Here is a 23,119-nt window from a genome sequence, read left to right on the forward strand (position 1 = left end):
TAATAGAAGTTGAGATATAATAGAAGTTGGAAATGGACAGCTTTGCTCTGTTATTTCTGTAGCTTCCTCTTTTTTCTTTATTTCTTTATTTTTATTTTAGTGAGGGGAGGGGAGGCAGAGAGACAGACTCCTGTATTTGCCCCAACTGGGATCCATTTGTCAAGCCCACTAGGGGGCGATGCTCTAACTATCTGGGGCTGTTGCTCCATTGCAACTAGATCCATTGAACCTGGAACATTCGCACGCCGGGCCAACACTCCACCACTGAGCCAACCAGCCAGGGCCATTGTTTTATTGTTTTTTCTCGTATTGACCAAGGCTCTGAGTCTGAATTTTTTTTTGGGGGGGGGGGTATTTTTCTGAAGTTGGAAACAGGGAGGCAGTCAGACTCCTGCATGCGCCCAACCGGGATCCACCCAGCATGCCCACCAAGGGGCGATGCTTTGCCCATCTGGGGCATTGCCCTGTTGCAACCAGAGCCATTCTAGTGCCTGAGGCAGAGGCCATAGAGCCATCTTCAGCTCCCGGGCCAACTTTGCTCCAATGGAGCCTTGGCTGTGGGAGGGGAAGAGAGAGTCAGAGAGGGAGGAGAGGGGGAGGGGTGGAGAAGCAGATGGGCGCTTCTCCTGTGTGCCCTGGCCAGGAATCGAACCCAGGACTCCTGCACGCCAGACCAACACTCTACCACTGAGCCAACCAGCTAGGGCCTGAGTCTGAATTTTTATATAGTCAGAGTATAACTGAATTAATGTATTAGGTAGGACAAGCTGTTATGCTCTATTAGCAAACAACCCCCAAATCTCAATGGCTTACACAGTAATTTTTTTTTATTTCTTGTTCATGTTACATGTCCAGTTTGAGCCAGCATAGATAGGGTCCCAGACCAAAAGAGACTCCATCCACCAACCTATAGCTGTACCACCTGAAACACACAGCCTCCTTTGCCACTACATCAGGAAATAGAAAGATTAGGGAACTGTGTGGTCTTTCCAGTACCTCAGACTGAAGTGACACACATCACCTCGCTCCTAGTCCAGGCGTCCCCCAAACTACGTCCCGTGGGCTGCATGTAATCCCCTGAGGCCATTTATCCGGCCCCCGCCACACTTCCAGAAGGGGCACCTCTTTCATTGGTGGTCAGTGAGAGGAGCACTGTATGTGGCGGCCCTCCAGTGGTCTGAGGGACAGTGAACTGGCCCCCTGTGTAAAGTTTGGGGACCCCTGTCCTAGTCCATCAGCCAAAATCAGTTTATGGCCCTGCCTAACTATAAGGGGCTGAAAAGTGTCCTCTGTGTGCCCAAAGGAGAGGAAAACTGGATAATGGTGATGAAACATTAGTAATATCTAATTGCTAAAACCCATTTCTTTTTCTATATGTATATGAAGTTGCTTCTGTAAATTAGGTGTGATTTTTTATTTTTATTTATTTGTTTGTTTATTTTGTAGCAAGGCCTTCCTGAACTGTGGAGAGAGGGTTAACAGGAGACCTGTGCACAGGTGAGTGCGGACACTAAGAAATCAGGAAGCCTTTCATATGAAAGGTCACCTCCTCTGTAGGAAGTTAGGCGCTTTGAGTTATTATTTGAGAATATTCCCCTCAGGGGCTCTAACACTAGGGAGAAAACCAAGCTCCTTCAGCATACAAGTCCCCAAAGTCATCTGCCTCATTGTCACTTATGAACCACTCATTCATACTTTTATAACATACCCCCCCATTGAGGAGGAAGGGATTAATTTTATTATTTGATTATAAAATATATGCTTATAGAAAAACTTAGAAATAAAGAAAAAAAGCAAAGATCCCCCATAATTACACACTTAGAGACAAATTTAAAAATCAGTTGAAAAGCTTATCAGTCCTTTTATGCATACATATATGCATATACATATATATACATTTTTTTCTTTAAAAATAGGTTTTCATTACACATACATAGTTTTATTACCTACATTATTCATTCAACATTGTTACTTTTAACATCTTAACATCAGCAAAAATATGTATCATTCTTTTTATGACAACAATGTTTCCATCATATGGATACAGTAAAACACAGTGTATTTAAATCAATCCTCTTTGGTAGGCTATTTAAGTTCTCTCCAAGTTGTTCCCATTGTCAACAATTTGAGGGCTTCCAGCATATACCCCACATAGATCTTTTGGATAAAGTCTCAGGTATGGAATTGCTTCATCAGAACATCTAAGTCAGGGGTCCCCAAACTTTTTACACAGGGTGCCAGTTAACTGTCCCTCAGACCATTGGAAGTCCGGACTATAAAAAAAAACTATGAACAAATCCCTATGCACATTGCACATATCTTATTTTAAAGTCAAAAAACAAAACGGGAACAAATACAATATTTAAAATAAAGAACAAGTAAATTTAAATCAACAAACTGACCAGTATTTCAGTGGGAACTATGCTTCTCTCACTGACCACCAATGAAAGAGGTGCCCCTTCCGGAAGTGCGGCGGGGGCCAGATAAATGGCCTTGGGGCCACATGCGGCCCGTGGGCTGCAGTTTGGGGACCCCTGATCTAAATGGTCTAATTTCTACTAACATTGTCTCATTGGAAGTTTATACTAGCTGCAGCCTACTGTGTGTGTCCATTTCTTCATGTCATGCTATTGTGGAGTGGCATCAGTCTTTTAAATGTTTGCCAAATTGATAACTACAAAATGGTATTTTTTTTTTTGCTTTAATGCATTTTTTTTTTTTTGTATTTTTTCTGAAGTTGGAAATGGGGAGGCAATCAGACTCCCACATGCGCCCGACCGGGATCCACCCGGCATGCCCACCAGTGGGCAATGCTCTGCCCATCTGGGGCATTGCTCTGTTGCAACCAGAGCCATTCTAGCGCCTGAGGCAGAGGCCATGGAGCCATCCTCAGTGCCCAGGCCAACTTTGCTCCAGTGGAGCCTTGGCTGCAGGAGGGGAAGAGAGAGACAGAGAGGAAGGAGAGGGGGACGGGTGATCCGCTTCTCCTCTGTGCCCTGGCCGGGAATTGAACCTGGGACTCCTGCATGCCAGGTCAACGCTCTACCACTGAGCCAACCAGCCAGGGCCTAATGCATTTTTTTTTATTACTGAAGTTTAAAAACTTTTGATAGATTGAACCACTTTATTATTTAGTGAACTGCCTATGCATAGCCTTTGCTCGTTTATCTAAAATTACTGCTTTTTTTCCTGAAAATTCAATTTTAAAGGCACTATGTATGAAGGGGTTTTGTTGTTTTTCAGACTTGTGAGTTATTTTTTTCTGTTTTATCATTTGCCTTTTCATTTTGATTTTAGTATTTAGAGATAGAATTTCTTAGTCTCAAATATATATATATTTTTATGTTTTTCTGCCTTTTATATCATGTGTCTAAAAAATATAAATACATTATATTTATCTGAAATACTTTTACAGTTATTTAATTTATACATTAAATCAGGGGTCTCAAACTCAACTCAGCATGTGGGCCGCAGAGCAAGATCACAGCCGTTCGTCGGGCCGCACTAGGTCTACAAAAGGCAACTGTTACACAACACTTTTCTCACTGCAGTTGAAAACAAAAAAAAATCAGTACAACAAGCACAATCGTACATGCAGTTTACTCAGTGTCACAAAAGGACCAGAAACTGTAATTCGCATCACAACTGCTGTTAACTAAGCTAATATCTAGCTAGGATGCTAGAGAAATGAAAAATACAAGTAGGCCCCTAGGCTTACTTAATTTTATCCAAAATATTTTGAACTTCGTGGATTAGTCTGCAGGCCGCACAGGCCGCGAGTTTGAGACCCCTGCATTAAATATTTTATCAAGTTAGAATTTCTTTTTGGCTTCTAGTATGGCCACAAAAAGGAAGCTGAGAAATTTCTACTATTGTAAAATCTTAAGGTTTTCATTGTGATTTTGTGCATTTATTGCAGCGTTTGATGCCTCCCATGCAGTTTTATGTTTTGAGGAATTAATAATGAAAAAAACCAACAAGATCCCTGCATTTAAGTTTAGTGGGAAGGGTCAAATAATTAACGTGCAAATGTACTATACAATATTTAGTAGCACTGAGAGCTATAAAAGAACAAAGCAGGGAAAGCTAGAGAGAATGGCAATGGGTAATATTTTAATAGTTTGGTAACAGAAGTGAAATTTAAGCAAAAACTTTCATGGAGGGGAAAAGGAAGCTCTATGACTATCTAGTAAAGGAGCATTCCAGAAAGAACATACAAAACCTCCAAATGGAACATACCTAGTATTGTATCTAAGTTCTAAATAGTCCGTGGACATTTAAGAATAATGAATGTCCTACAGATTAGTACAATTTCAGAATCATTACCAGCTGCATCCAGGTGTGGCTCTTTGTGAATTTTATAGCTCTCAAGAATTCTTTTTAATTTAAAGGTTCAAGTATTGAATTTCCTTTGGAAAATATATTATTCATTATTTCCCAGCTGTTCTGTTATCTACTTTTATACATATTTTAGGTTTCTGGATCCCTCTTTTCATATCTCTGACCTTTATTTTCAGAATTCATTCTTCTGTTTCTTTTTCTTCTGAATTCTGAAGTGTTCTTAGGCTTTGACCCATAAACGTTTCCCCCTCCAATTTCTAACACTTCTGCTACCTGCTCTAATAATTCTTAGAAGAAACTATTGTCAGAACTGTCTCCTGTGGCAAAGCACTTACATACTAAAGGATCTAGTTTCCTACTCCCATTAACCCCCAACTCTTTCAGTTGTCCCTTTTCTACTCTGGGATTGATTGTTTATTTCTTCATTAATGGCAGCAATGACAGAGAGCCAGTTTACTCTGATGGAAACTTCCATGGGCAGCAAAATAGAACACTTGGGATTTTATCCCATCTCTGATTTTACTAGTTCTGTGGTATTTTTTTTAATGTTTTATTTATTTTTTTAACAGAGACAGAGAGAGAGTCAGAGAGAGGGACAGATAGGGACAGAGAGGAACAGAGAAAGATGAGAAGCATCAATCAGTAGTTTTTCGTTGTGACACCTTAGTTGTTCATTGATTGCCCTCTCATATGTGCCTTGATCGTGGGGCTACAGCAGACCAAGTAACCCTTGCTCAAGCCGCCGACCTTGGGGTCTCGAACCTGGGTCCTCCACATCCCAGTCCGATGCTCTATCCACTGCGCCACCGCCTGGTCAGGCTAGTTCTGTGGTCTTGAATGACTCTCATAACCTCTCAGACATTCTAGCTTTTCTTCTGTATAATGTGGGAAATGCAATCAACTTTATTTAGTCCACAGAGTGGTTTTAAAAATAAAAGTAAGTGAAAAGAATAACACCACATCACTTCACCCTAGAATCCTGCAGTTCGTTTCTATACCTATGTACTCCGTCTTCCCCAGGGATAAGCTATCTGTGGTCTTCTGTAATTCAGTCCTCAACACCCAGATGCTAGTTCCCATCCCCTCTCCTATTCAAGATCATTGCTCCAGCACTTGTTTCCTATGTTCCTGCTGTATTAATTTCTCTCTACTGGATTATTCCCATCACTATAAAATGTGTTGTAATTTCTCCTACATTCAAAACAAACAACCCTGCCTGGAACCCGTATCCACCTCTATCTCCGTTTTCTCTGTTCTTTTCAGCATAACTCCCTGCAAGGAGTGGCTCTCTGTCTCCACTCCCTGTCCTTCCATTCTCTCTCGAACCCCACTCCAGCCAAGCTTTTGTGTCCTCTACTCCAGAGAATCAGCTTTTGTCAAGAGTTCTGATGATCTCTATGATGCCAAATGGAGAATTCTCATTTTTCCTTTGACCACTGTTGTCGCCTTCCTTTTCGGCATACTTTCTTCACTGGTCTTCCAGTGAAACCCCGTTCTCCTGCCTTTTCGGTATACTTTCTTCACTGGTCTTCCAGTGAAACCCCGTTCTCCTGCCTTTTCGGTATACTTTCTTCACTGGTCTTCCAGTGAAACCCCGTTCTCCTGCCTTTTCGGCATACTTTCTTCACTGGTCTTCCAGTGAAACCCCGTTCTCTTTTTCCGTCTATCTCAGTGGAGTCTCCTTTTCAGACTCTTTTTTTTCTTTTCATATCCCTGTTCTCTAACTGAATTTTAGCCCCCCAGGTTTGGATTGGCTAACCTAAAAAGAAAAGGCCAAACTGAGTGTCAGCAAGCTTTTATTTGAGATGCAAAAGAATTGGCCCTGGCCAGGTGGCTCAGTGATAGAGTGTTGGCCTGCCTTGTGGATGTCCTGGGCTTGATTCCCAGTCAGGACACACAGAAGAAGCGTCCATCTGCTTCTCCAACCCCTCCCCCTCCACTTTTTGTCTCCCTCTCTCTCTTCCCCTACTGCAGCCATGGCTTGATTGGCACAAGTTGGCCCCGGCTGCTGAGGATGGCTCCAGGGCCTCGCCTCAGGTGCTCAAATGGCTCATTTGCTAAGCAACGGAGCAGTGGTCCCAGATGGGCAGAGTATTGCCTGGTAGGGGACTTGCCAGGTGGATCCTGGTCAGGGCACATGTGGGAGTCTGTATCTGCCTCCCTGCTTCTCGCTTAATATAAAAAAAAAAAGTAAAAAAAAAAAAAGAATAGCTATTTTGAATGCATTGATTCAGGCAGAAACCTAAGTAGTGTTCAGATTAGGAGACAGAGGCAAAGGGCATTTATGAGAAAGGGAAAGGGAAAAATTACATCAATAGAAGGAAGGCATTTCTATAGGTACAGATAACCTAACATAGTGTTGCTTATTCTAAAGAATGTTTTGTTTTGTTTTGTTTTGTGACAGAGACAGAGAGAGGGACAGATAGGAATAGACAGGAAGGGAGAGAGATGAAAAGCATCAATTCTTTATTGCGGCACCTTAGTTGTTCATTGATTGCTTTCTCATATGTGCCTTGACCGGGTGCTATAACAGACCAAATGACCCCTTGCTCAAGCCAGCGACCTTGGACTCAAGCTGGTGAGCCTTGCTCAAACCAGATGAGCCCACGCTCAAGCTGGCAACCTCAGGGTCTCGAACCTGGGTCCTCTTCTCATCATCTCTGTCCATTCTTGTCTGTCTGTCCCTATCTATCCCTCTCTCTGTCTCTGTAAAGGGAAAAGGTAGAGGGTAGTGAAAAGTATCAACTCATAGTTCATAGTTGCTTCTCTTTCGTTTTTCACTGGTTTCTTATCATATTGGCCTTGATCAGGCAAGCCCAGGGCTTTGAACCAGTGACCTCAGTATTCCAAGTCAACATTTTATCCACTGCGCTGGCACAGGCCAGGCTATTTTACACGGGTTTAACATCCTAAAGATTTGAGGAGTAAGACAACAAGACAGTTCTCTGGGATGTCACCTTTAACTGAATTTTTAAATGGCTTCGTTTATATTATTTTTTACAGATACAGGTATTTTCCATATTTTCACTCATTCTGTAGGTGAACTTATCTAGTCTCAGGGCTTTAAGTGCCATCTGTACATCAGTAATTTCCAATTTTATATTTCTAAATTTGATCTTTATCCTGAACTCCAGAGCCAAATGCCTAATGGACACTTGGCGTTTCCACTTGGGTGTATAGTGATCATCTCAAGTGTTAAGGTCTGAAACAGAACTCATAGGGGTCCCTCAAAACCTGCTCCTCTCACAGTCCTTTGTGCAGAGGCAGATTAAGGTCGGTTGCGGCCCCGGGCACAGAAGAAAATATTGCGCCCGTTACATTAATGTCAAGTTGGGGTTTTGGGGGGCCCTTCAGAAGCGCCCGCTGTTAAATCTGCCTCTGCTGCCTGAACAGGCGGTGGTACAGTGGATAGAGTGTCGGACTGGGATGCGGAGGACCCAGGTTCGAGACCCCGAGGTTGCCAGCTTGAGCGTGGACTCATCTGGTTTGAGCAAAGCTCACCAGCTTGGACCCAAGGTCGCTGGCTCAAGCAAGGGGTTACTCGGTCTGCTGAAGGCCCCACAGTCAAGGCACATATGAGAAAGCAATCAATGAACAACTAAGGTGCCACAACGAAAAACTGATGATTGATGCTTCTCATCATCTCTGTCCGTTCTTGTCTGTCTGTCCCTATCTATCCCTCTCTCTGTCTCTGTAAAAAAAAACAAAAAAAACAAAACTGCCTCTGCCTTTGTGTTAAAAAATGGTGACTTCATACTTTGTTCAAGTCAAAAACCTTTGTGTCATCTTGACTTTATTTTGTTATATACCTAAAGTTTTCAAATCCTGTCAGCTCTACTTTCTAAGACTATGTAGACCCTGGTCAGTTCTTATCACCACCATCCTAATGCAAACCATCCTCACCCCTTTCCTGGGTTACTACAGTAACCTTCTCACTGGTCTCCCTGCTTCCCCTACCCTTTGCCCTCTTTTTTAAAATATTTTTTTAAAGATTTTATTTATTGATTTTACAGGGAAAGAGAAAGGCAGGGGGGAAAGCAAGAAGCATCAGCTCATAGTAGTTGCTTCCCATATGTGCCTTTCATTTTATTTTATTTTATTTTATTTTATTTATTTTGACAGAGACAGAGAGAGGGACAGATAGGGACAGACAGACAGGTTGGGGGAGAGATGAGAAGCATCAATTCTTCATTGCAGCACCTTAGTTATTCATTGATTGCTTTCTCATATGTGTCTTGACCAGGGAGCTACAGCAGAGAAAGTGACCCTTTGCTCAAGACCACGACCTTAGGCTTCAAGCCAGCAACCTTTGGGCTCAGGCCAGAGACCATGGGGTCATGTCTATGATCCCACCCACACTCAAGCCAGCGATCCCGCACTCAAGCTGGCGACCTCAGGGTTTCAAACCTGGGTCCTCTGTGTCCCAGTCTGATGCTCTATCCACTGCACCACTGCCTGGTCAGGCTTTGTATGTGCCTTGACCAGACAAACCTGGGGTTTTGAACCGGCAACCTCAGCATTCTGGGTTGATGCTTTATTTATTGCACCACCACAGGTCAGCCCCTTTGTTCTCTTTAGTCCATTTTTCATAATTGATCCTTTTAAATATAAATAAGATTATGCCATTCCTTGGCTTAAAACATTTCAGTGGCTTCCTGTCTTACTCAAGAGGGAAAACCTAAGTTCTTACAATGACCTACAAGCCCCGTGTGATCCATCATCTAGCTCCTTCTCTGACCCAAATGAGCCTCTGACCCTCTCTCTCTCTTATATACGTCTTTCCAGAGGCTCTGGTCTCCTTTATCTGTTGATCAAAGAAAGCCTGCTCCTGCCTGAGGCCTTTGCAAGTGCTATTCCCTCTGGTAGGAATGTACCTCCCCTAAATGTCCACATTGCTCACTCTTCCAGTCTTAATGTCACCTTCTCAGGCTACCCTCTGTTCCTCCAAGCTCTCCAGCCCTTTAGTCTTTATTTTTCTTCATAGAACTCTGGCCACCTGGCATATAAATAGAAATATCAATGTATTCGCTACTACCTCTTCCCATTAGAACATGAGACCCACGGGAACAGGGACTGGATTTATTATCTTCCTCACAAATAGGACCAGGTCAGTTGAGGTAGGAACTTAGTAAATAAGAAAGAATTCCTGACTCCTCTTTCTCTCTCTGCCTCCATATCCGGTTAGATGCCACAGCCAGTTGATTTTTCTTTTCTATCCCTGAATTCATCCTCTTCCTTCTCGTTTCCACTGTCACTCACTCCCCTAGGATCAGATCCTTGGTTTGTTCGGGAAATGCAGGCACCTTCCAGTTGATACTCATAACATCAATTTTACTCTCTCCGATAAAATAATCTGGTCATTTTGGCCTTATCACTTTCTTCTTTATATTCTTCAGTGGCCTTCCACTTATTAATGAAAACCAAACTTTTATATATTCAGTCAGTATTCATTGGTCACCTATATCCTTCAGACACCGTGGCAATTGCCAGTCACAGGGCTGATGAGACTGGGTCCTTGCTCTTAGAGTTATTTTATTTCATTCATTCACCTTCATTTATCAGCTCTTAATGTCATTTCCAGTATTATCTTCCTCTAGCTTTTAGGACTTATTAAATTTAAACTTGGATTAATTAAAACTAAGTAAAAAGTTAGTTCCTCAGTCATAGCCACATGGGACTAATGGCTACATTATTGACAGTGTAGGTTTCTGTCATCACAGAAAGGTTGTTAGGTAGCACATACTAGTCTAGACCATTCCCAAGCTATGCGGATCATTCCAAACCATTCACTGCTCCTCAAACACCATATGTTCTGGTCTGCTGTTCTGCCACTGCTCTTCTGTCTGCTCAGCATGCTCTTCTGTTCCTTTGCTGTCTGTTCTGATCTTCAGGAGCTAAACCATGTTCTATAACTTATAGGAAATTTTCCTTAATACCACCCCCATTGATTAAATTAGTCTTCCTTCTGACACCCCCACCATGGGAAGCTTCTTGCCACTCTAATCAAAACCAGCCTTGCCTGACCTGTGGTGGCGCAGTGGATAAAGCATCAACCTGGAACGCTGAGGTGACCAGTTTGAAGGCCTGAGATCTCTGGCTCTGAGCATGGGCTCATCAGCGCAGGGTCGCTGGCTTGAGCCGGGGAATCGTCCACACGATCCCAAAGCTTGCCAGCTTGAGCCCCAAGGTCACTGGCTTGAGCAAAGGGACACTAGCTTGCCCTGATTCAGGCACATACGAGAAGCAATCAACATACAACTAAAGTGAAAGCAACTACAAGTTGATACTTCTTACTCCCGTTCTCCCTTTCTGTCTCTCACTCTCTTTCTTAAAAAGAAACCACAGTCTTGCTACCCTACTTACCACCCCTGAGATCTCTTCATCTGGAGGTATAGGCCATTCTCCACAGAACTCCAGCCTCAGCAACTGTCAGCCCGTGAGGAAGTGATTGATACTCTGCAAGAAAGCAATAGGGAAGGTTTAAATAGGAAATAACAGCTGGGCTAAGAGGCTGCTACAGACTGAGTTCCCACTCAGGTCAGTATTCTGGATGTGCAGGTATGCTTATAAGACGCCTATATTACTGTGATTTTCTTGCTCCTGTCTGATGAGTCCAGCTGGGGCTGGAGGCTTTGACGAAGCCTATATGAGTTGTAATGGCTCCCTTTTGGACTTAGAAAGAGAAACCAGAGCCAGGAAAGTACCCAAAAAGTTTTGCCTGTTGAGCCTACAGAAGCTGGAATACTTTGTTTAAGAATGCTTTTTTCACCCTGGCCGGTTGGCTCAGCGGTAGAGCGTCAGCCTAGCGTGCGGAGGACCCGGGTTCGATTCCCAGCCAGGGCACACAGGAGAAGCGCCCATTTGCTTCTCCACCCCTCCGCCGCGCCTTCCTCTCTGTCTCTCTCTTCCCCTCCCGCATCCGAGGCTCCATTGGAGCAAGGATGGCCCGGGCGCTGGGGATGGCTCCTTGGCCTCTGCCCCAGGCGCTAGAGTGGCTCTGGTCGCAACATGGTGACGCCCAGGATGGGCAGAGCATCGCCCCCTGGTGGGCAGAGCATCGCCCCTGGTGGGCGTGCCGGGTGGATCCCGATCGGGCGCATGCGGGACTCTGTCTGACTGTCTCTCCCTGTTTCCAGCTTTAGAAAAATGCAAAAGGAAAAAAAAAAAAAAGAATGCTTTTTTCACCTGACCAGGCAGTGACGCAGTGGATAGAGCATCAGACTGGGATGCAGAGGACCAAGGTTCAAAACCCTGAGGTCACCGGCTTGAGTGCAGGCTCATCTGATTTGAGCAAGGCTCACCAGCTTGAGCCCAGGGTCACTGGTTTGATGAGCAAGGGGTCACTCGGTCTGCTGTAGCCCCCAGTCAAGGCACATATGAGAAAGCAATAAATGAAAAACTAAGGTGCTGCAACGAAGAATTGATGCTTCTCATCTCTCTCGCTACTTGTCTGTTTGTCCCTATCTGTCCCTCTTTCTATCTCTGTTACACACACACACACACAGCCTTTTTCACAAGGTTTGGCCTGCACAGTGCTATGCTGGCATTGTCCTCATCATTAGAGTGTAAAGTGAGTGAGTCTGCGTCATGATCCTCCTTGCTGCAGCTGCAAAGGAAGATTTGCTTGGAACAGGTGGGAACTACAATATCTAGGCCCTATCTAGGGTATAGATTAGCAGCAAGAAGATGACCTATTCAGGCCAGGATCCCTCCTGCTGAGGTACATGGATTCTGTGTCAGTGCTGGAGCACATCTGCCTGGAATCCATCTTTCGGTTTCCTAGGGTTTAAGGAGGGGCTGCATCTTGTTAACTCGGTACTTCTTAGCATTAGTGTTGTGTGGCGAGACAAAGGGAGAGCAAGGGAAGCAGAGCAAGGACACTGAGCATTCACTTGTTTTTCAGCTCATCTATTTAGGATTGCTGAGGCAAGCTCAATTTATGAGAGATTTGCCCCTCTCTCCCTATTCTGCTTTTTCAGGACTCTATCCTTACCCAAGAGAAGAACCTAGAGAGATCTGAGCAGGTCAGGTAGTTCTAAAAGCCATGGCCCAGGTAAGTTGGAATTCCCTCTATCCTTGAAATAGCCTGTCTTCCCTCCTGATTATATGAATATTTGTATTCTTTATCCTGAAACTTCCCTGTCTCAGCTGAGCCCCATTCAGTGACTTGCTTCCAGGTCCTTCATTCCAGGGAATAAGTGATGGTGCCTCACCTCTCGTACCGGCCCTCTCCAACAGTGTTCACATGTGTGCACAGTGCTTCTACCAAAACACCAACGTAGCAAAAATATATTCTCTTGAGAGCCTCCCTCATGAGAACCATGGTTGAATGGGCCAAAATTAACTTTGATCGATTTTATTAAACTGGGTGGTTTCTCTTTTTTTCCTACCATTAAATATCTTTAGTTCATTAAATATTTTTAAAGTTCCCTCTTTAAAAATCATAAAATATTTTACACTATCAAAAGTTCTTCAGTCTTGCCTGACCAGGCGGTGGCGCAGTGGATAGAGCGTCGGACTGGGATGCAGAGGACCCAGGTTTGAGACCCTGAGATCACCAGCTTGAGTGAGGGCTCATCTGTTTTGAGCAAGGCTCACCAGCTTGAGCCCAAGGTCGCTGGCTCGAGCAAAAAGTTACTCGGTCTGCTGTAGCCCCACGGTCAAGGCACATCAGTCAATGAATGAGAAATCAATCAATGAACAACTAAGGAGCCGCAACAAAGAATTGATGCTTCTCATCTCTTTCCCTTCCTGTCTGCCTGTCCCTGGCCCTCTCTCTGACTCTCTTTGTCACAAAAAAAAAAAAAAGTTCTTCAGTCTTGCCAGACCAGGCGGTGGCACAGTGGATAGAGCATCAACCTGGGATGCTGAAGACCCAGATTCGAAACCCATAAGTCCTTGGCTTGAGTGCAGGCTCATTTGGCTTGAGTGTAGGGTCTCCAGCTTGAGCATGGCGTCACCAGCTTGGGCTTGGAATCACAGTCATAACCCGATGTAGAGCCCAAAGGTCACTGGCTTGAGCCCAAGGTTGCTGGCTTGAGCAAGGGGTCACTGGGTCACCTGAAGGCCCCTGGTCAAGACATCTATGAGAAAACAATCAATGAACAACTAATATGCTAAAACAACAAGTTGATGCTTCTCATCTCTCTCCCTTCCTGTCTCTGTCTGTCCCTGCCTATCACTCTCTCGCTAAAAAAAAAAAAAGAAAGTTCAGCCTTGCAAGGGAATTTATGAGAGATGAATAACTGTGAAGTGGTTCATTTTGAGGTTGAACAAGATGCATTGGTTGTGGGCCACATTTATGTGACTGAAGTACACCCCCCCCATCAGCTTTCTTATTTTAGGATCAAGAAATAGACAGTGAAGGATGGTAAATAATTGCAGTACTTTTAAAATATTGTTTAATATAACTACCTTCAAAATAATGGAATGATTATATCTTATAGGACATAAGCAAATTAAAATTCATGTGTTTTCTTGTAAAATTTACCTTAGCCAAAAATTGCTCATGATGTCTAGCAAACAGAAGTAGTGGGAACACTAGTGTCATTTTCTTTTTAAATTTTTTTTGTATTTATTTATTCATTTTAGAGAGGAGAGAGTTGAGAGAGAGAGAGAGAGAGAGAGAGAGAAGGGGAGGAGCAGGAAGCATCAACTCCCATATGTGCCTTGACCAGGCAAGGGCAGGGTTTTGAACTGGTGACCTCAGCATTCCAGGTCGATGCTTTATCCACTGTGCCACCACAGGTCAGGCACTAGTGTCATTTTCAGTAGTACTTTATTGTATGGGACTGTCCTAAGTACATAACCCAGATAATTGAGGACACTTAAGATTCCTGATGCCAGTCAGCATTATCAGTAGCACACTGCCCACCCCTCAGCCCCACTTTCCCCAACATTGTGACTAGACCAGCCTCTGCACGATCCCAGTGCATCTGAAAGGGGGAGGTATAACCTAGTTTGAGATCCACAGTCTACTTAGGACCTCAAGTCTCCAGGATAGATTTTAAATTTCTGTAAATCCTATATTTTAGGATAGAGATTAGGAGATGTTTTAGAGTTTCTCTTTTTTATCTCAAGGAAGAAAAATGATAAAAAGGTATGCAAATTATTTGTTTGTTTGTTTGTTTGTTTATTTTAAGAAAGACCAAGCAAGAGAGAGGGGGACAGATAGGGACAGACAGACAGGAAGGGAGAGAGATGAGAAACATCAATTTTTCGATGCAGCACTTTAGTTGTTCATTGACTGCTTTCTCATAAGTGCCTTGACCAGGGGTCTTCATTCAAGCCAGTGACCCCTTGCTCAAGCCAGCGATTTTGGGCTTCAAGCCAGCGACCATGAGTTATGTTTATGATCCCATGCTCAACGTGGCAACCCCGTGCTCAAACTGGTGAACCTGTGCTCAAGCCGGCGACCTGGGGGTTTCAAACCTGGGTCCTCTGCGTCTCAGGCCGATGCTCTGTCCACTGTGCCACCACCTGGTCAGGCAAGTTATGCAATTTAAAAGAGTTTATTATTTTCTAGGCCCATGTTAACTGTGTGTTTTGTATGTTATTTCAATTTATAAGACCTCAGTTAGCTAGATTTTGCTCATTTCAGACTTTGTAGAAAATAAAAGAGAGTCCGTCTGTTTGAAGGAGGTCTTTCACCTGACCTGTGGTGGTGCACTAGATAAAAGTGTCAACCTGGAATGCTGAGGTCACCGGTTCGGAACCCAGGGCTTGCCTGGTCAAGGCACATATGGGAGTTGATGCTTCCTGCTCCTCCCCCCTTCTTCTCTCTCTCTCTCTCTCTCTCTCTCTCTCTTTTTCTCTCTCTCGCTCTTTCTCTCCTCTCTAAAAACTGAATAAATAAAAATATTTTTTAAAAAATCAAAAAGCAGGAGGTCTTTCTTATCTCTAGCCACAGGAATATTCAAAAGCATACAGGCCTTTAGTCATATAAATTTGCTTATACTTCCTTTATGACAGTCAGCCCTAGCTTGCTCGCTTGCTTTATCACCTTCTTCCTACAACACCCTTCTCTTTCCATCTGAAAGACATTTTCCTGAATGGATTAGGTTGTTAAAACCTGAATGTACTCATCAATTTTAACCTCATTAAAAGTGGGAAAACCAGCCTGACCTGTGGTGGCGCAGTGGATAAAGCGTCGACCTGGAAATGCTGAGGTTGCCGGTTCAAAACCCTGGGCTTGCCTGGTCAAGGCACATATGGGAGTTGATGCTTCCAGCTCCTCCCCCCTCCTCTCTTTCTGTCTTCCCCCCCCCCCTTTCTCTGTCTCTCCCTCTCCTCTCTAAAATGAATAAATAAAAAATTAAAAAAAAAATAGGCATTGGCCCTGCAGCGGTAGAGCGTCGGCCTAGCGTGCGGGGGGACCCGGGTTCAATTCCCGGCCAGGGCACATAGGAGAAGTGCCCATTTGCTTCTCCACCCCCCCCCCCTTCCTCTCTGTCTCTCTCTTCCTCTCCCGCAGCCAAGGCTCCATTGGAGCAAAGATGGCCTGGGCACTGGGGATGGCTCCTTGGCCTCTGCCCCACGCGCTAGAGTGGCTCTGGTCGTGGCAGAGCATCGCCCCCTGGTGGGCGTACCGGGTGGATCCCGGTCGGGCGCATGCAGGAGTCTGTCTGACTGTCTCTCCCCATTTCCAGCTTCAGAAAAATACAAAAACAAAAACAAAATAATGGGAAAACCAGTCATTACGTTCCTCCTATTAGGACACTACAGGAATTATGCAGCACCACCTCTAACATATTCATGCCATCCTCAAAAATACATCAATCAAGCCTGACCAGGCGGTGGTGCAGTGGATAGAGCGTCGGACTGGGATGCGGAGGACCCAGGTTCGAGACCCCGAGGTCGCCAGCTTGAGCGCGGGCTCATCTGGTTTGAGCAAAAGCTCACCAGCTTGAACCCAAAGTTGCTGGCTCCAGCAAGGGGCTACTCGGTCTGCTGAAGGCCCGCGGTCAAGGCACATATGAGAAAGCAATCAATGAACAACTAAGGTGTTGCAATGAAAAACTAATGATTGATGCTTCTCATCTCTCTCCATTCCTGTCTGTCTGTCCCTGTCTATCCCTCTCTCTGACTTACTCTCTGTCTCTGTAAAAAATAAAAATAAAATTTAAAAAAATACATCAGTCAAGCCTCCAGATCTAACTGCCTTTCACAGAAAATATGGAAGTAGAATGTGTTAAACTATATTATGAAGATGCAGTCAGCCAAATCCAAAAAGTGAGAAATTCTACTGATTCAAATGTTTCTTTAATAGATAGCAATAAAAATTTTGAAGGGACTCTTAGAGGTTTAAGAGACTTTAGGGGCCCTGGCCGGTTGGCTCAGTGGTAGAGCATCGGCCTGGTGTGTACGAGTCCCAGGTTCAATTCCAGGCCAGGGCACACAGGAGAAGCGCCCATCTGCTCCACCCCTCCCCCTCTCCTTCCTCTCTGTCTCTCTCTTCCCCTCCCGCAGCCAAGGCTCCATTGGAGCAAAGATGGCCCAGAGCCATCACTGAGGATGGCTCTGTGGCCTCGCCCCAGATGGGGAGAGCATCGCCCCCTGGTGGGCATGCCAGGTGGATCCCGGTTGGGCACATGTGGGAGTCTGACTGCCTCCCCGTTTCCAACTTCAGAAAAATACAAAAAATAAATAAAAATGAGACTTTAGGAAATCTATCAGCTAAACGTAATATGTGGATCTTGTTTAAATCCTGATATGAATAAACCAGTGGTAACTTTTGAGAAAGTTGGCACAATTTGAAATTTGATGTAGTTATTAGAAAATTATTGTTAATATTACTAAGTATGATAATGATATGGTATGCTTTAAAGAAATCACATTTGTTAGGTACTAAAGTATTTGTGGATGAAATACTGTGATGTTCAGTATGTGGGATTTGCCTCAAAGTACACCAGAGGTAGAAAATGGAAGGACTTGACCAGGCGGTGACGCAGTGGGTGGGGCCTTGGACTGGGACACAGAGGACCAAGGTTTGAGACCCTGAGGTCACCAGCTTGAGCACGGGCTCACCAGTTTGAGTCCGGGGTCACTGGCTTGAGCCCAGAGGTCACTGGCTTGAGCAAAGGGGTCACTTGTTCTGTAGCTCCCTGGTCAAGTCACATATGAGAAAGCAATCAATGAACAACTAAGGAGCCACAACGAGGAATTGTTGCTTTTCATCTCTCCCTGTCTGTCTGTCTCTGTCTGTCCCTCTTTCTATTTCTGTCACACACAAAAAGAAAGAAAGAAAGAGAGAGAGAGAGGGAGGGAGGGAGGGAGGGAGGGAGGGAGGGAGGAAGGAAGGAAGGAAGGAAGGAAGGAAGGAAGGAAGGAAGGAAGGAAGGAAGGAAGAAAGAAAAAAAATGGAAGGGAAGAGATGAAACAAGATTTGCAAACTTGTTAATTGTTGAAGCAAAGTGATGAATTTATGGGGGGTCATTATATATACTATTCTCTATTTTTGTGTATTTTGAAATCTTTTTAAAATTTTATTTAGAAATGTAATGGGGTGACATTGTTTAAAAGAGTACATAGGTTTCAGGTAAACATTTCTATTGTACAATATTTCAGTGTTGATTATGTTGTGTGCCTATCACCCAAAGTCAAATCATTTTCTGTCACTGTATATTTGTCCCTCTTTTGAAATATTTTGTAATAAAAAAATTTAAAAAGTTCTTCTGTTTACTAATAATGCATGGGTTTATTGTTTCAGGGATTGGTTACATTCAGGGATGTGGCCATAGAATTCTCTCAGGAAGAATGGAAGTGTCTGGAACCTGCCCAGAGGGACTTGTATAGGGATGTGACTTTGGAGAACTTCGGTAACTTGGTCTCACTAGGTAAGGATATTGTGTAACACGAGGCCAGATGGAAACAAAGGCTCCCGGGGAGCACAACAGTGGGGGGCTGCTACACTTTGGGTCAGAGGAGTGAAAGGAGGAAACACTCCAGGGGGAGGCTGTGAGAGGGAGAGTACTGAAGAAGGGCCTGGCGGCAGCGGTTGAAGCAACTTCCAGACCTCCTGAGTCAAAGCAGGGACGGAGAGGGTAATAAATACCCTGAACTGTCTCCTCCTGCCTGCTGATCTGCTGCTGATCCTTTCTAGCTGCCAAACCCGCTGAAAACAATATAGCCAGTGTGATACAGTTCTTTACAGGTAAGTTGTCCAGGGCACAGAGCGGGGTCAGGAACAGCAAGGAATGGATTAGAGGGGAAAGAGAGGGCAAAGGGAGAATAAACAGTGTAGTCGTTCATTCCAAACACACTGCTCACAAAACCTCAGGTATATTTCAAAATGAATATGAAGCAATAAAATATCCCCTAATTTTTGTGAGCAGTATACTTCAAGACTAGCCCTCTGGTTCTTGTGGTGGATTTCTAGGGAGACTTACAAGTTTCTAGCTGAATTTCTGCTCTCTGTCCCCAAAAGAATTGCTTTGTGCTTTATTCCCATCCTCTGGATGACCTTAACGCCTTCCTTTATGTAATCGCCTCTCTTTCTTCGTTACCAAGAGACTATGTGTGAACTTGAGAACAGCGTCATCATTCCCCATTTCTCTTCCTATAAATAGGACTTTCCTTTTCCAAGCCTGATGTCATCTCCTTACTGGAGCAAGGGAAAGAACCCTGGATGATTGCAAATGATACAGCAGGACCGTGGTGCCCAGGTGAGCAAGGGGAAGGCCATTGGGAATAATAGCCCAGTGGGTGAGTCAGCTGGTAACAGTAACTTGAGTTATTGCCGGGCAACTTCCCGCAAAGCCCCACCAAAAACAGGAAAATAAAAGCCCGAGACAGGAAGATCAAAGACCTTGTCGGCCTCAGCTCCCAAGAAACCTTGCCTACTCCCATTAACTCCGCTCTGTTCTTTCTCTCTCACATTTTCATCCCATTTCAAAGAGGGCTGTGCCCATCTTCCCCAGGAGCAACCTTTTTACCTTGGACCCTTTTTTTTTTTTTTTTTTGCAAGTTTCTTCATCCCTTAAAAAATACTTATTTCCTTGGCCCTGGATGGTTTGCTCAGTGGATAGAGCATCAGTCTGGCATGCAGATGTCCCAGGTTCAATCCCCAGTCAGGGCACACAGGAGAAATGACTATCTGCTTCTCTCCCCCTCCCTCACCCCCTTCTCTCTCACTTTACCTAATTCAGCAGTTCATCTATATATTAACTTTTTAGAGGTAAGGATGTGAAGTGGCTGAGGACAGACTCTGGCATGAGACTGCCTGAGTTCAAATCCTGGCTTTGCCACTTATTAGATTTGTGAATTTCAGGAAATTATTTACATTCTCTGTGCTTCAGTTTTTTTCCTCTGCAAATGGGATAAAAGTAGTATCATGTGTAGTTACTGTGTGGCTTTTGTATTTGTTAATAATGTGAAAATTCCCAGAACAATGCCAGGCAATCGTGTCCACTAAATAGATGTTAGCAAATATTATAAGTTGACACTTGGTAGACAGTATTGAAACTTTTTTTAGGGGGAAAGAGAGAGTGTGTATGCGCAAGAGGGACAGACAAACCGGAAGGTACAGAGAGATGAGAAGCATCAACTCATAGTTGTAGCATGTCGTTCACTGATTGATTTCTCATATGTGTCTTGACAGCGGGGGGGGGGGGGGGGGGGGCTCCATCTGAGCCATTGACCCCTTGCTCAAGCCAGTGACCTTAGGTTTCAAGCCAGCAACATTTGGGCTCAAGCCAGTGACCATGGGGTCATTCATGTCTATGATCTCGCGCTCAAGTCAATGACCTTGGGGTTCTGAACCTGGGTCCTCAGTGTCCCAGGCCAATGCTCAATTCACTGCACCACCACCTGGTCAGGCACTCCTATAGGTTTTGATTCAGTCTAGAGTGGTTCTTGGACTTTTTTGTATTGTTAACAGGCTTCCTGGATGATGCTGCCCCCTATCAAAATTGAGAATCCCTGGCTTAATGGATTTTTGTGCCCTTTTGACACCATATAAGCTATCATATTTGTGTCTTCATGTGCTTTTTAGAAATCACAGAGACATCTGGACCGGTTCTATGCTGAGGGCTGGTCCTGCCCCAGCATAGTCTGGGACCTCCGCGCTCTTGACCCAGTCAGGAAAGAATTCAAGCACAAGTTCAAGTGAGAGCAAAAGCAAATTTTATTCAGGTAGAGACAAAGAGGCTAGGTCGTGGATTCCTGGAGACTGGATCAGGGGTTGAGCTGCCCACTGCTCCCTGGTTTTAAGTCTCACAGGGCAAACTGTGAAAGAAGCGAATATACATGACCATATGGTCATGGACAAACTCACAAGCGAGTTTCATGCTGGGTCAGTCAGTTCTTGGGATTTTGTGTATTTCCAAGAATAGGTTGTTTCTGAACTTTATGGTGCCCAATTCTGACTTTGCCTTCTGGTTGGGAAGGACCTTGTCCCTAATTGGTTATTTCAGAAGGCGTCATGGCATTGTTCCTCCTCAGTCCCCCTTCTACTTGTGGTGTCAGTTTCCATTATAATGATGGTGTAATGAGCTTTGGGGTCTTTCTCTGATCAATATTTCCTACATCCTGGATTTATCTAATTTTAGCCTTATTGTGGTATTGGTATTATATTTTAGCCTTATTGGTATTAGTCCTTATTGGTACTGACTTCTGTGACCACTACCGGGGTTTCCTGCCATAAACCGTTTACCTTTGACTGTGAGTGGAAGTTGGGGCTCTGGTGAGAGGACCTAGCACTTACTGCTGTCCACTGCTACCTCCTCATTCCACTGAGGGAGTTTCCCCTAATTCCTTTCTATCCTGCCTCAATATAAGCTCTTCACCTTTTATGGTTATTATTTTTACTTTGTTACTCTAGTCTACTGTAAAATTTTTGTTGTTTTTCTTAAAAGAGAACAGCTTATATTTGTTTATTTTCTTAAATATTTTTCAGATTTGAAGTCCAGGTATGAGAAATTACCACAAAAAGATATTTTTGAAGTAGAGACATTCAGCTGGGAGCTAATGGAAAGCCTCACATACTGTGGTTTTGAGGGCTCTCGCTTTAGAGACGATTGGGAATACAGACACCAATTTGAAAGACAGCAGGTAAACCAGAAATGCTATTTCAAGCAAGTGAAAATCACATATGAAAACATACCCACTTTTGAGCATCACACATCCCTCACTCTACATCAGAGCAATAAGACTGGCAAGAAACCGATTGAATGTAATGAATGTGGGAAAGCATTTAGCCGTGGCTCACACCTTATTCAACATCAGAAAACTCATACTGGTGAAAAACCCTTTGAATGTAAGGTATGTGGGAAGGCCTTTAGCCGAGCCTCCCACCTTGTTCAACATCAGAGAATTCATACAGGTGAGAAACCGTACGGCTGTAAGGAGTGTGGGAAGGCTTTTGGACGTACTTCAGAACTTACTCTGCATCAGAGACTTCATACTGGTATCAAACCCTATGAATGTAAACAATGTGGAAAGACCTTTAGACAGCATTCACAACTTATTTTGCATCATAGAACTCATACAGGTGAGAAACCTTACGTATGTAAAGATTGTGGGAAGGCTTTTATTCGTGGCTCACAACTTACTGTTCATCGGAGAATTCATACAGGTGCTAGACCCTATCAGTGTAAAGAATGTGGGAAGGCCTTTAGACAGCATTCACAACTTACTGTACATCAGAGGATTCACACTGGTGAGAAACCCTACGAATGTAAGGAATGTGGAAAGGGCTTTATTCATAGCTCAGAAGTTACTCGACATCAAAGAATTCATTCTGGGGAGAAACCTTATGAATGTAAGGAATGTGGAAAGGCCTTTAGGCAGCATGCACAGCTTACTCGACACCAGACAGTTCATACTGGTGACAGACCCTATGAATGTAAGGACTGCGGAAAGGCCTTTAGTCGTAGTTCATACCTTATTCAGCATCAGAGAATTCATACTGGTGACAAGCCCTATGAATGTAAGGAGTGTGGGAAAGCCTTTATTCGTGTTTCACAACTGACTCATCATCAGCGAATTCATTCCTGTGAGAAACCCTATCAATGTAGGGAATGTGGAATGGCCTTTATTCGTAGTTCACAACTGACTGAACATCAGAGAATTCATCCTGGTATCAAACCTTATGAATGTAGAGAATGTGGCCAGGCCTTTATTCTTGGTGCACAGCTCATTGAACACTACAGAATCCATACTGGTTAGAAAGCTTTGGCTATTAGAGATGTAAGAAGGCCTTTAAATGGAGTTCGCATCTGACTTAATATTAGATAATGTAGTATAACATCAGAACACCTTCACTTGTCACTTCCATTGGAACATCAGACAACTCATACCAGAAGAAAATTTAATAAACGTGAAAACTTTTTGCCTCACACTCACTGTTTACTGGGAATCAGATAATTTAAGGTGAAAAAGTATTAATGTGAATGTAAAGTCTTCTTTTACTACTCAAAATGTATTAAACTTCTGAGAATTCCAAATAGAAAATAACCCTATTAAAATATTTTGTGAATGTGCCTTTTGCCTTATACCTTACTTAACATCACATTTCTACCAGTTACTAGCCGTATAGCATTGGGCAAATGATGCAGTCTCTCTGTTCCTCAGTTTATTATTATTTTTTTACATAGGTAGAGATAGACAGGGACAGACAGACAGGAATGGAGAGAGAGATGAGAAGCATCAATCATTAGTTTTTCGTTGCACATTGCGACTTCTTAATTGTTCATTGATTGCTTTCTCATATGTGCCTTGACCGCGGGCCTTCAGCAGACCGAGTAACCTCTTGCTGGAGCCAGCGACCTTGGGTCCAAGC

The 23,119-nt window shown here is 43.9% G+C and overlaps 1 protein-coding gene across 1 annotated transcript in view; it reads left to right on the forward strand.

Moving 5' to 3' along the window:
• ZNF565 (zinc finger protein 565) overlaps nucleotides 1–22,821 on the forward strand; it is a 48,205-nt gene extending 25,384 nt beyond the window's left edge. The window contains exons 2-6 of the mRNA XM_066348318.1: nucleotides 1,447–1,497; nucleotides 12,321–12,394; nucleotides 18,050–18,176; nucleotides 18,909–19,004; nucleotides 21,236–22,821. Of these exons, the coding sequence (XP_066204415.1) occupies nucleotides 12,386–12,394; nucleotides 18,050–18,176; nucleotides 18,909–19,004; nucleotides 21,236–22,506 (1,503 nt within the window). The 5' untranslated portion in view covers nucleotides 1,447–1,497; nucleotides 12,321–12,385 and the 3' untranslated portion in view covers nucleotides 22,507–22,821. The remainder of the gene's footprint in view (nucleotides 1–1,446; nucleotides 1,498–12,320; nucleotides 12,395–18,049; nucleotides 18,177–18,908; nucleotides 19,005–21,235) is intronic.
• Nucleotides 22,822–23,119: the final 298 nt, after the last annotated feature.

Source organism: Saccopteryx leptura, chromosome 9 (genome assembly GCF_036850995.1).
Source record: "Saccopteryx leptura isolate mSacLep1 chromosome 9, mSacLep1_pri_phased_curated, whole genome shotgun sequence".
Classification (NCBI taxonomy): Eukaryota; Metazoa; Chordata; class Mammalia; order Chiroptera; family Emballonuridae; genus Saccopteryx; species Saccopteryx leptura.